General features: G+C 37.1%; 1 protein-coding gene across 2 annotated transcripts in view; it reads right to left on the minus strand.

The window, feature by feature from the left end:
* Positions 1 to 211: 211 nt before the first annotated feature.
* The window catches only part of BLOC1S6 (biogenesis of lysosomal organelles complex 1 subunit 6), a 106,419-nt gene continuing 92,478 nt past the window's right edge, over positions 212 to 14,152 (minus strand). For both annotated transcript variants that reach the window (XM_014847026.3, XM_014847027.3), the window contains 4 exons: positions 11,423 to 11,564; positions 5,200 to 5,287; positions 3,390 to 3,476; positions 212 to 2,988 (listed from right to left, as the gene is read on the minus strand). In XM_014847026.3, coding sequence (XP_014702512.1) covers positions 2,869 to 2,988; positions 3,390 to 3,476; positions 5,200 to 5,287; positions 11,423 to 11,564 — 437 coding nt within the window. In that variant the 3' untranslated portion in view covers positions 212 to 2,868. The remainder of the gene's footprint in view (positions 2,989 to 3,389; positions 3,477 to 5,199; positions 5,288 to 11,422; positions 11,565 to 14,152) is intronic.

Here is a 14,152-nt window from a genome sequence, read left to right on the forward strand (position 1 = left end):
GAAATTATATACATACGCAGCAGCAACAGTGCTAGGATCTGAAAAGGATTTCGTGAGTGGACCAGCCAGTTCCTCACACAATTTACAGAGAACATTAAGAGGAAAATGACAGGAGAGGAAAGCAAAGCAGTGGAATGTTTGAAATAATGTACCTAAAGGGAACTACACAGTGCTGGGCACACAACAGTGCTGGATAAATGACACTGGATAATTCAGAGACTTTTTTTTATTAAATGTGTAAAAAGTAATCCTCATTTCACAAGCTCAATATCAGACAAATGTATGAGGTGTATAATTGGCATATTTACAAACTGTATCCACCCAAACGCTCACTGCGGACACAATCCATATTACATTCAGCATCTGCATATTTACATGACACCCAGTGCAATGGAAATACAAAATTAACGCCTATCATTTTAGTTCAGTACAGATATGATATAGTTTCAAAATAAAGGTAATTTTTTCAGCCAAAAAACAGAATCCTCCCAAGTACCAATTCATTATTTTGTGCAAAAATACAGCAGGACTAATTATAAGGGTTCCACTCAGGTTTAGTCAGTAAGATATGTTTCTATGCTCCTAAAATACAGCTACAGTTTTAGGTTTTAATTACTAGAGTAACAGTACTTCTCACTTACAATTGACCTAAAAAAGTAGATGCTAACATACATTCCTGACACTTTAAAACATCTTCAAAACCCAAATAATACAATTCTAAAAGTATCTATGTGCCTTCCCATTCATCTGATAAACGTGATTTTAATACAGGTCACCAAAGTTCAATTAATTAACCAGAATTCTATATCTATGTCCTGCCTGCTATCTATTTCAGTCTCAAATCCGACTTTATATCAAAAGCAGCAATTCAGAATTTATTTCATAAGATTAATCCCAAGAGTTACTGGGTAGCTTTTAAACTATTTCACTACTTACAAATATAACACTAGATAGTCTAGACTGGTGGTTCTTTGCATCAGAATTATCCACGGAGCTCTTTAAAATTTACATGAGTCTCCCCTACCAAACTAATGAGTAAGAATCTTCCAGAATGTCGGTATTTTTTTTAAAGTTCCCAGGTGATAATGATATGCAGTTTAGTGTGGGAACCTCTGACCTAGAAAAGCCAGACCAGTGCAGTGGTTCTCAACTTTTAAGGTACATCAGAATCACTTGGGGAAACTTTAAAAAAAAAAAAGGCAAAACAAACATTTGCTTCGGTGGATTGAGAGTGGTGTCCAGGAGGCAGCATTTTAAATAATCATTGCAGTTGGTCCACAAACCACTCTGAGAAACAACGCACAGCCTTTGTTAGATTATAAATGAGTACATTCAGCAATTTAGGTGACATTGTCCTGCAAGTTCTAATGAATCCTGCCCTAGGAGTTTCAGCTAGTGTTTGAGGACAACACATAGCCTTTTTAAGTAAAATATATCTATATTCTTAAATATAAGGTCAAAGTCAAGTGAAGTGTGAGATCATAATTCATTCATAAAGAAGGCAAAGGCTTTCAAACAAACTAAACCTTTAAACAGACCAGTTCTTAGCACTCAACTTAAATCCAAGGCCCTCTCCATCATTAACTAGCCTGAGAGGTGATCAGAGGTAGTGATTCCAGCTTACCAAAAATGTAATGCAGATCATAAAAGATACACATTCTAATCATACAGCCTTACAGGTTCTGTACAGTCTCTATGGAACAGAGATTGAAGACCAGTTGGGTATTAAATAATACTAAAACAGTGAATAATATACTCTCAATATTAAACAATGAAACTTCATAATATTTCCCTCACATAATAAGTTTCTATATATAATACTGGACGGAAAAATCTAGAAAACACTAAAGGTATCATGCTGCCTCTTTTGTGTAGAAATTATCTACTAATTTTTCACCATTCCTGTCATTATCTACAGAATGGGCTGTTGATATATACCATTCTACTTCAAGAATTTTTTAAAAGCACAAAAAAGTAACCACATTAAGGCAACACAGCCAATCAGAGGATAGACAGAACCAGCGATGAGACCTCCCATTTGGAAAGATGGGCTGCTCCTCTGATAAACCTGACAACTGTATCTCAGTGTGTGACAACTCAGTTACTAAGTATTACAAATATTTAAGCATTTGTGTGTGACAGTTCCACCACCACTGCCACACTTTAGGAACAGATATAACCTCCTTTGAACCCAGAAGTTCCGTAAGAACTAAACAGCAACAACAATGCTAAGAAGCAGACAGAGCATACAGTTAGCCAAATCTATCTGGCATCTTGCTCACCTATCCCATGTCTAAGACGCTATTATTTCCTGTGTGCACACTTTCTAGCATGTTCTGCACAAGGGCTTACACCACCTCTTTTCCAGTGGCCTACGTGATTAACCAGTTGACATTTCTTCTTAACCAAGTAATTAAAAGGCAATTGCCAAAATCCAGCAATGTACCACCAGAAAGGCAAGTCATTTCATAAAATAAGAAACTGTAACTTTTAAATCCACACTTATTAAGAACCTAAAAAATTCACACTAATTTTTAACCACTTAGAGTCTAGACTATTAAAACAATCAAACCATTCTCCAGTTTATAAATGATTCAAAGCCAAAAGAAGGAATTTTAAAATTAAGCAAAAGAGAAGTTGAAAAAGTTACATATAAATATCCAAACCAACACACATTATGTCTTCTACTTAGAAAACAAGCTTCTTTAAAGGCTGAAATGAAGATATGCAGACAGGGCTTCTGGGAAAAGGATTTCAAAATGTGACACACTGGTATAAGGCACCACTTTAACTTCAGTCACCACTTAAGTCATCTTACATCCAAAGAACACGGGATAGTGGAAGGAACACACACACACGGCCAACTCCTCACGTCCGTTTAGCTGGTTTGGCAGTTAACTGCTTTTCTCTTTCAAATTCCTTCTCTCGTTGCTGTTCCCTTTCCAACTCTTCTTTTTGCCTCTTCTGCTGCAGCTTAAGTGCTCTTTTCTAAAAAATTTAAAAGCCAAGAGAACACTCAAGGGTTATAGGTTATAGCCTAATTTAAAAGTAATATTGCTTTGAATTGAGGTAAACAATACATATTAATAAATTTCATGTTTAACGTTTAAATTTGTTCTGGGTAATTTAAGGTCTACTTTGATACAAAAAAAAAATGTTACTCCAAACTCCTGTTAAATGAGAATTGCAGTGACATATTCAGAGAATATGAGCCTACTAGCCCAGCTACTAGGAGACAAGCCCAGAGTGGGGTTCAAGGCTCTATGTTTTAAAAGAAAACAATGTACCATGAATTAAGTATGTTACTGTATATATGTCAGAAAATGAATACTGAAGAAAGACAGTGAATCTCTGCTTTTATAACAAATGTGAAAGAATTTTCAACTCACTTTTAACTTTGATGTCTTTTCATGAAGCATCAGCATCTCTTTTCTTATATTCACCAACTTGGCATGATAGTGTTTCGCTTCAGTGAACTTAACGGAAAAGGAAATGAAAAGTCAAGTTAAAACAGACTGAAATATCAAAATGCATAAATAAGTCAATGCCTAAATTACAGTTCATTCTTTTAAGTTGGTCAAATTTTTTAAAGCCTTAGTCCTTTCCACATTTTAATTCCAAAATTCAAATTTCATTTAAACCATTAGTCAGATTTTGAAAACACCTGATTCAGTTCAGACAGATAAAAAAGAGGTACTAAACATGAAATAGGTATTTATACTGTGTACACATAAAATTTTGCTTTAAAAACAGGCAATATATAAAATTCCAGGAAGACTATCCAATAACACTACTGGTTTCACTTTAGAAAAGTCAAGCCCTCTCCACTGGCTTCACAGGGGAGAGAGCGAGCCGCGGAACGTGGGCCAGTTCAAGTGAAGCGTCTGCCCATCAGGGAAAATCAAGCCGTGCCCAGGGAGCCCTGAGAGAGCTGTGGACAAGTTGCGTCATGTCCTTGGGCTTCTGAAGTCAGACCAAGCAGAAGAACCTCTGTGAGGACATTTTTCTTCCCAAGGAGTGATAAGTATAGACTTTCTATCTCAGCCAGAGAGGGGACAGAAGGAAAAAAGCACCTCACTCTGAGGCAAGGTAACAGAAAGAGAAGACCAGCTAACAAAAATGAGAGAAGTGTCAGTGGAGATTAGCCACCTTCACGTAGCTACAAGTCACAGCACAGTCTGATGAGCTCTAGAGCTTACAGACCCTCTTCCTCTCTCTCTGGGCCTTCCAGTTTTCAGTTCCTAAATGAGAATCAAAACCACTCTTGGGCTGAGAGAAGAAAAACGAGTTAGACTTAGTTTCTGCCCCTTCAGACTGAAGCAACAGTATTACATCTGCTTCGTTCATTCATTTATCATTCATTCATTCAACAATTACTGGTTCTGCTGCACCATGAACTCAGTGGGGAAGACAAAAGTAGGTCAGTTGAGCCCAGCCCACTTCCTTCACAAGAAGTCAGGACTACTGAGTAGAAGACTTTGTATTTACTACCACAGGCCCCTGCCTAATGCTAGAGAAGACGGACTTTGTTTTTGATTGTTGTAAACAGAAAACATTAATAAGCCACATTTGTCCAAAGAAAAGTCCATTTTTTGAGGTGCGTATGAAAGTCCGCAAAATCATGCAAACCAAGCTATTTCTAATATTCGAGGTAAAAAGGAAGGTAGCCACAAGTTTCTTATTCTTGTTAATTCCGTCTCTTAAAATAAAGAGTATCAGTTCCTCTTATCAAAAAGCTAGAGCTTCTGACGAAATTCAACAATTGTCATTTACTGTCAGAATGTGGCTTTGGAATAGATATAAAGGGTCCGAAAAGGACCCTCAAAGGGTCTGTTTCAGCATTGATTTGTTATGGCATTATGAAAATGCCATACAATTAAATAAAATGCTAATTTTAAAAACCATGTAATTGCTAGAGATGCACATTCCTTACTTTTACTTCTCTAAGTCTTTAATTATGAGATCTATTTCAGACTTCCATACATAAGTTTAATTTGCTATCAAAAGTTCAACATTTGAAAGATAACAATTGAAGACAATGGAAGTTCTAGTAAAATAAATCCAGGTTTCTTGTTAAAAGATAAATTCTAAACTTTAAAAATTAGAAGATCCTAAACATACATAAATACATAGTTGGGAGAATAAATCTTATTTCTCAAATAAGATGTCATTAAGCTAGGTCAACTAAATCATACTTACCAAAGCATTAATATCCAACATGGAATGACATTCTTTAAATTTTGAAATTTCTTGTTCCAGTGTGTCTAATAAGACAACTTGGTTCTGTCTGAAACAAAAGCACACAGCCAAAATAAACTTTACATACTGTAAGTTCTGGTCCATTAAAAGGAGTTACATTCATCTTGGTTAATATTAAAGGTGGAAATAAGGTTGGAAATTTATTGACTCTTCAAGGCTTATTTGGTTTAGCATAACTTTTTTCAAAATAATATTCCAAGCCACATTCTGATAACTAAATGTGCCTTTTAGTTTTGCCTCAATTTCAGACCCTAATAACTAAAATCATCAAATCATTTTAAATTATTTTTATAATGTTATTTCTAGCAACTCTCGGCATTATCCCAAAAAAGTTTATACTATCTTGCCCAAGAAACTTGATGTTTTATATATATTAAAATTGCAACATTCCCATAAAGGAAATGAGGAGCAATGACTTTTCAGATTAGAGCTGGAAAAAATGCAGTATCAAGCGATAAATAAGAAACAAGATGAGGGGCTGGCCCCCATGGCGCAGTGGTTAAATGCACACGTTCCGCTTCGGCGGCCTGGGGTTCACTGGTTCGGATCCCGGGTGCAGACATGGCACCGCTTGGCAAGCCATGCTGTGGTAGGCGTCCCACATATGAAGTAGAGGAAGATGGGCACGGATGTTAGCTCAGGGCCAGTCTTCCTCAGCAAAAAGAGGAGGATTGGCAGCAGATGTTAGCTCAGGGCTAATCTTCCTCAAAAAAAAAAAGAAAGAAAGAAACAAGATGGAAAAAGCATAGGACTAGGAATCACAAGATCCCCTGCCAATAACTAGTTGTGTGATCTTGGAAATTTAGTTTCTTTCTCTGGGCCTAAATTTCTTCATTTATAAAGTGAGAAGGTCAGACTAGATAACTTTTAAGGTTCCACATTAAAATTCTGACTCAAAACCTGTTGAGGAAGAGATGCCAACTTCCCTAATATTCCTCTCAGATCAACCAATGGATCACAGGAAAAAGTGACCCTGAGGGGTCACCTAATTGAAGATTTTAAAGAAAACTACAGACAAACAAAAATATGACGTGATTTCCTTGCAAAACTATGTTAAACAGAACAGAGCTGAAAAAAAGAAACAGCAATGAAGAGCCTGAAGGGCAGTTACAACATCACCACCCCATAAGGAGTTTGTCATATCCCACACGTCACATTCAGCTCTGACTAGAGATCACAGAAGGTGAAATACAGAATGGATGAGAGGAGAACCCAGGCAGACAACGATGTGAGATAAGCAGGACAGCAAAAACAGGCTGTTACAACCGGAAAACAATAGAGAAAAGTCAACAAAACCAAAAGCTGTTCTTCAGAAGATCAATAAAATTGATAAATGTCTAGGCAGACTAACAAAGAAAAAAAGAGAGAAGACACAAATTACTAATATAATTAATGGAAGAGAAGTGATCACTACTGATCCCACAAACATTAAAAGGATAATAAAGGAATACTTTCAACAACTCTATGTCCACAAATTTGACAACTTAGATGGAAATTACTAATTCCTTGAAAGACACCAAAAACCAAAACTCACACAAGGAGAAACAGATACTCTAAATAGGCCTATATTTATTAGAAAAATTGAATCAATAAGTAATAGCCTTCCAGAAAGTACTAGGACAAGATGGCTTCACTGGTGATTTCTACCAGACACTTAAGGAAGCAATTATACCAATTCTCCATGATCTCGTCCAGAAAACAGAGCAAAGGGAGCACTTCCTAACTCATTCTATGAGGCCAGCATTACCATAAAACCAAACTAGATAAAGACAGTACAAGAAGGGAAAACTATACACCAATATTTTTCATGAACAAAGATGCAAAAATCCTCACCAAAATATTAACAAATCAAATCCAACAATGTATAAAAAGAATTATACACCATGACTAAGTAGGATTCACTCCAACTATGCAAAGCTGCTTCAACATTCAAAAACCAATCAACATAATCCACCACATCAACTGGCTAAAGAAAATCTGCACCGTCATATCAGTTGATGCAAAAAAAGCATTTGACAAAGTCCAACACCCATTCGTGATTAAAAACACTTTCAATAAACCAAGAAGAGAGAGGAACTTCCTCAACTTGATAAAGAACATCCAAAAAACCCTACGGCTAACATTACACTTGTGGTGAGATACTAGATGCTTTCTCCCTAAGATCAGGAACAAGGAAAGGATGTCCACTCTCACTACTCCTATTCACCAGCATACTAGAAGTCATAGCTAATGCAACAAGCCAAGAAAAGGAAATAAAAGGTATACAGATTGGGAAGGAAGAAATAAAACTGTCTTTGTTCACAGATGACATGATTGCCTATGTGGAAAATCCCAAAGAATCAACAAAAAACCTCCAGGAACTAATATGTGAGTATAGCAAGGTTTCAGGATACAAGGTTAATATACAAAAGTCCGTTGCTTTCCTATATACTAGCAGTGAACAATTACAATTTGAAATTAAAAATCAATACCATTTACAATAGCTCCCCTCAAATGAAACACTTTGGTATAAATCTCACAAAATATCTACAGGGTCTATATGCAAAAACTATAAAACTCAAATGAAAGAACTCAAAGAAGATCTAAACAATGGAGAGATAGTCCAAGCATATGGAATAAAAGACTCAATATTGTTAAGATATCAATTCTTTCCAACTTGATCTATAGATTCAATGCAATCCCAAGCAAAACCCCAGCAAGTTATTTCATAGATATCAACAAACTGATTCTAAAACTCACATGGAAAGGCAAGGACCTAGAACACGGAACACATACTGAAGAAGAACAAAGTTAGAACACTCACACTGCCCAATTTCAATAAAACTACAGAAATCAAGACAGGCTGGTATTGGCAAAAGAACAGACACATTGATCAATGGAACAGTATAGAAAGCTCTTAACTAAACCCACACAAATATAGTCAACAGCTCTTTGACAGAAGCAAAGGCAAGGCAATAGAGAAAGGATAGTCTTTTCAACAAATGGGTGAGGGAGCAGTTGGACACTCATATGCAAAGAAATTAATCGAGATGCAGACCTTATACCTTTCATAAGAATTGACTTAAAATGGGTCACAGATCTAAATGTAAAATCTAAAACTTCTGCAAAAGACACTGTTAAGAGAATGAAAAGACAAGCCACACACTTGGAGAAAATATTTGTAAAACACATAAAGGACTCGTATCAAAAATATACAAAGAACTCTTTTCTCTTTTTTCTTTTTTTTTCTTTTTTTTTTTTTTTTTTTGCTGAGGAAGATTTGCCCTGAGCTAACATCTGTTGCCACTCTTCCTCTTTTTGCTTCAGGCAGATTCACTCTAAGCTTACATCTATGCCAATCTTCCTTTATTTTGTATGTGGGTCACCAGCACAGCATGGCCACTGACAAGTGATATAGGTCCACGTCCAGGAATCAAACCCTGGCCGCCAAAGCAGAGCACGGTGAACCTAACTACTAGGCCACAGGGCCAGCCCATACAAAGAACTCTTAAAACTCAACAATAAGATGATAAACAATCCAATTTAAAAATGGGCAAAAGATCTGAAAAGACACCTGTTATATAATCATGAATTTGTCTGATCTTTGTCCCAGGTTTCTGGCATGGCAATTCTAAAACCCTTTGAACTTTCCAAATGATAGGAATTTATTATTCATGAGCCTAAGTTTATGTTACTGAGGTGACTTATGGTGGGCCCCCCAGAGCTTCAGGATGAGGACTGGACAAGTCAGAAAGATTAATTATGTGGTTAGAGGGTTGGGGCTTTGAGCCATGTGGTATCAGCCCATTCTCCAAGGAAGGGAGGGTGACTGGAGACTGAGTTCAATTATTTGGCCAATGATTCGATCAATTACACCTACGCAATGCAGCCCCAATAAAAACTCTGGAGACCCATGCTCAGTGGAGCTTCCTGGTTGGTGAACAGACTGATGTGCTGGGAGGGTGACGTGCCCTAATTTCACCAGGAGAGGGCACAGAAGCTCTGTGTTTGGGATGCTCCCAGACCTCGCTCTGTCTCCTCATTTAGATGGTCCTGACCTGTATCCTTCATAATAAAACTACAATTGTAAGTACAGTGCTTTCATGATCCATAAGTCTAGACACTGTAGAAGAAGGTTCCAGAGAATATTTAGCTATAATGTAGTGGGGCAGAAATGATTGAACTTCCTTTGCCTTGAAGTTTTGTACAATCTAAGGTAAATATGCTGGGAGTGATTATGAGGCCTTGATGCAGTATCTGAGGAGTGATCTTCTGAGGAACAGGTATTTCCTTGGAAGGTCCAAGCCTGAATTATCTCAAAGGAGGCAACTTACAACTGCACCTCCCCAGCTACTTTCAGGGACCTGGATCCTAGAACCTCTTCTTTCTTTCTTTCCAATGCTCTTAAAATGACAAATACATACAAAAGAATATTCATAGCCTGTCTTATATATAAAACTAAATTTCTTTCTTGGCCTCCCTTATCCATTGTTAGCTATAAAGTAAACTTAATTTGTATCTACTACTATCTGCTCCCTCACCTCTGTAAGCCTCTTTCTATAATGGTAAAGTGGCTTAATGAAGATTAAACTGTGTGATGACAGAGCCAGGACTAGAACCCAGGTGCCTCTCTCAGCCCAGCAGTCTTTCCCCTACATCTTCATCTGCAGTGAAATTGCTGGAGAGATGGATGAAAGAAGCAGCTACTAGGAAACACGTCTCTATTTCCTTTCTCTGAAATTTGCTTATATTTCCTTAATACTCAAGAGGTATAGTAAGTGCTTATCCATCACGTTCAATTGTTAATTCTGCCACTACCTGTGTAATCTTTTTCAAGTTACTTAACCTCGCTGACTTCAGTTTCCTCAACTGTCAATGGGAATAATGTTAGATACTTCATAAAGGGGGTGTCAGGGTTAATTGAGATATGGTATATAAAGTGCTGGGCATGCAGTACATATAGACAGTAGCTGATTTTATCATCATCATCATTATCATCATCATCATTGGCTGGCTGCCTAGGAAGATAAATGGGGTTATTCAAAACACTAAATTTTAGCCAATGTCTTCATCAACTAAACTCTGCAAATAAACATGGATTCCCAGCTTCTTGTAAGTAAAGTGTGATCCAGATATGCTTTGCTTGCAGAGTTTCTCACCTTCCTTCAGTCTATCTTACCTTATCCAAACTCCCCCACAAAATCTTTATGACTTTTTCGCCCTAAGCATTGACTGGCATCAAAATACAAGGCATACCACACACTAGGGATAAAAAAATCTCACTTGGAACTAGAAGAAAACTGAGAATGTTGCCAACTCTTTAACTAAAGTAATGTCCCACATGTGCTAGAACATAGTACTACTTTGATACTCATTTATCACTTTCAAACCCAAGGATTACAACATTACTTACTAACATTTATTAAATGGACACAGTTGATTATTCCTCTCCTTTTGCCCTCATAAAGGCTTGTGAGATAAATTTTCAAAGGGTAGGTCTTAGGGCAGCAGCACTTCACAGCCAGTTGAAAGCTGACCACCACAAAAAGAAATGACACGCCAGCCTGGGCAATCCAGAGAGGTCCTGACGCAGGAGGAAGCAGAAGTTAAGTCTGCTATTTCTGGGTGGGAGCTGATAAAGTCAGAGTGTATATTTTTGCATACTGATCCCACTCTGTGGGTTCTGTTCTTCCTTATCCTATTCCTCTCTTAACATATCCTCCAACTCTTTATTTAGCTAGTAGAGTTAGCTACCAGGAATGAAATGGGTCATCTCAAAAAAAGATACTTAACAATTTCTGGAAACTCATGTGAACGGACAACTGAAAAAAGTGTGACTTTTACAGAGGCAATCTTTCAACTGTACTCAGAAACAGTTTTATACCCATCCTGCAACACTCCGACACACAATACTTTCATAAAATAATGGTAAAACACCAAACTAATCAGAGTCTAGATAAGATTTAGGGGTACTTCTCAGAAGAGATCATACACTCTAGGAGTATTCATTTCGTATTTTTTTACATTTGTACCCGTCCACTTCCATTTGCTATCACTAAAGATATAGAAATACTTGATTGTATTAAAGGTTACAAAATATACCTTCACACAGAATACACTCATACAGTAAATTACGACTACGCCCGAGGGGAAAGGAGCGCTTCTGTGGTTTCTGTTAGCTCACGTGAGTTCCTGGAGGGCCTGTTTGGATCTCTGCAGATCGGGCAGGTAGTGAGAAAGCAATCCTTCCGCCAGCTGCTCCACAGCTTTGTCGTCTACCATCAGGTCCTCTACTAACCCTTCGTCTGGAGAAGTGTCACTTAAACCTGTTCCCAAGCAAAAATCGAATTTAGGAAACTTTTACACTGACACAGAGAGTGGGAGGGAGGGAGGGGAAGGAGAGGAGGCTGGCAGCGGGTTCAGAGCACACACACACGATACTACAGCATCCTGCTTTTCTGTTTTTTTAACATTTACCTTCTGAGCTGCCTCTAAAAAGTGGGTTATAAGCACTCAAAAATTGTTTTTAAGCTACTAGTATAAGGTAAAGTTCAAGTTAAAAGAATACTAACACAAGCAAAATTCTGTATATTTGCATATTTTTCAAGTAAAGGATTTAGTTTTCAATGGATTATTAAAGGAGTCTGAGTTCTAAAAATGGGAAACAGTCACTAAATTAAAGTAAGAAATTCTCACTTTCAGAAGCATACAGAAATTATATTTTAAAAAATGCAATGCCTAAAAATATTTTTTTTCAATTCTACGCAAGTAAAAACATGGGTCAATATTTACTTTGCCTATTGCTTGATATATTATTTACATGTAATGGGGGGGGTTGTTTTATCATTTGTTAGAGAGAAGAGGAGAGATTTTCTAAGAATTTCTCTTCTCTTGAGATTCAGCACCTTAACTTCTCATAGAAAATAGTGTATGACTGTCTAGCGTCATCGATCTAGACGTGATGCCAGGTACTATGCCTCATACTCTTCCTTTGAATAATAGCAGTGTAAGCCCTGTGCCAGGCATTCAAAAATGTCTAAAAGGAATACCCATCAATCACTACTCCTTCCAAGAAAAGTACAAAACAATTTCTAAACCAGGTTCTATTAATGGTTTGTGAGATTTTAGAATCACTAGTTTAGAGTGAGAGAAAAAAAAAAAAAGTGAGATGGTCACATTACCAAAATTGAACTCTAAAAGCATTTTTAAACTATTAAACTCTGAACATCTCTCTTCAATCATAATGTGTTAATAACTGGTGACATCAAATTAGAAAATTATATAGAATACATTTATCATGACACATTGCTTTTAGACCATTTCCAAGCATAGTTTTTACCACAGATTTAAATTTTGGCAAGATTGAGAAAAACAATATGCTGCCATGTTCAAAATAAGCTTTCAGAGATGAGAATAAAATAGTGTGATTTTTATTTTGATCCTGAGAAACATGAACAAACTTAGGAATTCTCAAAGTTGCAAGGCAATATTCAAACAAGTAAGAGCTAACTAGAAACTGAAGCACTCCATAAGTGAAATAAAAATATAATGGGAAAAGTGGCTCATTAATGAATACTGCCATTGCTGTACCATCAGATGGGATGTGAATAAATTATACACGAGAATTAACACCATGGCTTAAGGCTTGATTACAATAACAGTGCAAACAGCAGCAACTTTAAGAAAATACAGAAAACATAAGTATTACAGATAAAGAGAAACACCCAAATAAGGATATTTCAACTTTAAGGTATAACAACTAATATACTTCCCTTACAATATATATACATTTAACTCTTAGGACATCCCTCCCCCCAACTTGCCCCTGCCCCAATCTTCTGGTGAATTATTGGAAGAGTCTAAGTTACTCAAGTTTCTGTATACATTTAGTTACTAAGTTCAAGGTACTTCATTATGAGAGATCAAAGAAAAAAGGGTCTTCACCGTATTCATACAGCAAATCTATATTATGTACTAGGTTCTGAGGTTACAACAATAAACTAGGCAAATCCCCTTCCCTGAAAGAGCTCAATCCAAAGGAATCTTAGAACGCGAGAAGGGCCATTAGAGAGACAGAGACTGTCAGGGGAATTCAGAGGAGAGAAAGATCACTCTCATCAGGGAAGTCTGGGAACAATTCCTAAAGGAAGTGTGGGCATTTGAGGCTGAAGAAGTTTTAAAACTGGATGGAATTTTCATTTCAAGTGTTACTCATAGTAAAAATTTAAAACACAAGAAAAGGGGGCATAAACTGAAAAGTAAAAATATTCCTTTTCACTCCTTACTCCAGACAGAGTCACTCCGGAGTTTCTTAGACAGCCTTCAAGAAACTGTCTTTGCATACGCACACATAGAGCGTTTTTATCACAAAAGAACTATTACTCATATTGTTCTAAACTTTTAAATATACATCTTAGGTATTTTTTCCATATCAATATATACAGATCTACTACCTTCTTTTTAACAAAATAGAATTCTACCATATTTGTTTAATCAGTTCCCTATTGTTTGGGACTAAATGTTTGTGTTCCCCCAAAATTTACATTTAAGCCCTAACCTCCAACGTAATGGTAATAGGAGGTGGGGCCTTTGGGAAGTAATTAGGTTTAGAGGAGGTCATGAGAGTGAGGCCCCCACGACGGGACTGGTGTCCTTAAAAGAAGAGGAAGAGAGACCAGAGCTCTCTCCCCCCACCACGTGAGGACACAGTGAGAAGGCAGCCATGCGCAAGATAGCAAGAGGGTCCTCACCAGGAAACTAATCTGCCAACACCTAGATTGTGGACTTTCCAGCCTTCGGAATTTCCAAGAATAAATGGCTGCTGTTTAAGCCACCCAGCCTACTACGGCATGTTGTCAGAGCAGCCCAAGAAGACTCAGACACCTATGAATGGGTACTGAGGTTATTTTCACTT

The sequence above is a fragment of the Equus asinus genome, chromosome 2 (assembly GCF_041296235.1).
Source record: "Equus asinus isolate D_3611 breed Donkey chromosome 2, EquAss-T2T_v2, whole genome shotgun sequence".
In the NCBI taxonomy this organism is placed as follows: domain Eukaryota; kingdom Metazoa; phylum Chordata; class Mammalia; order Perissodactyla; family Equidae; genus Equus; species Equus asinus.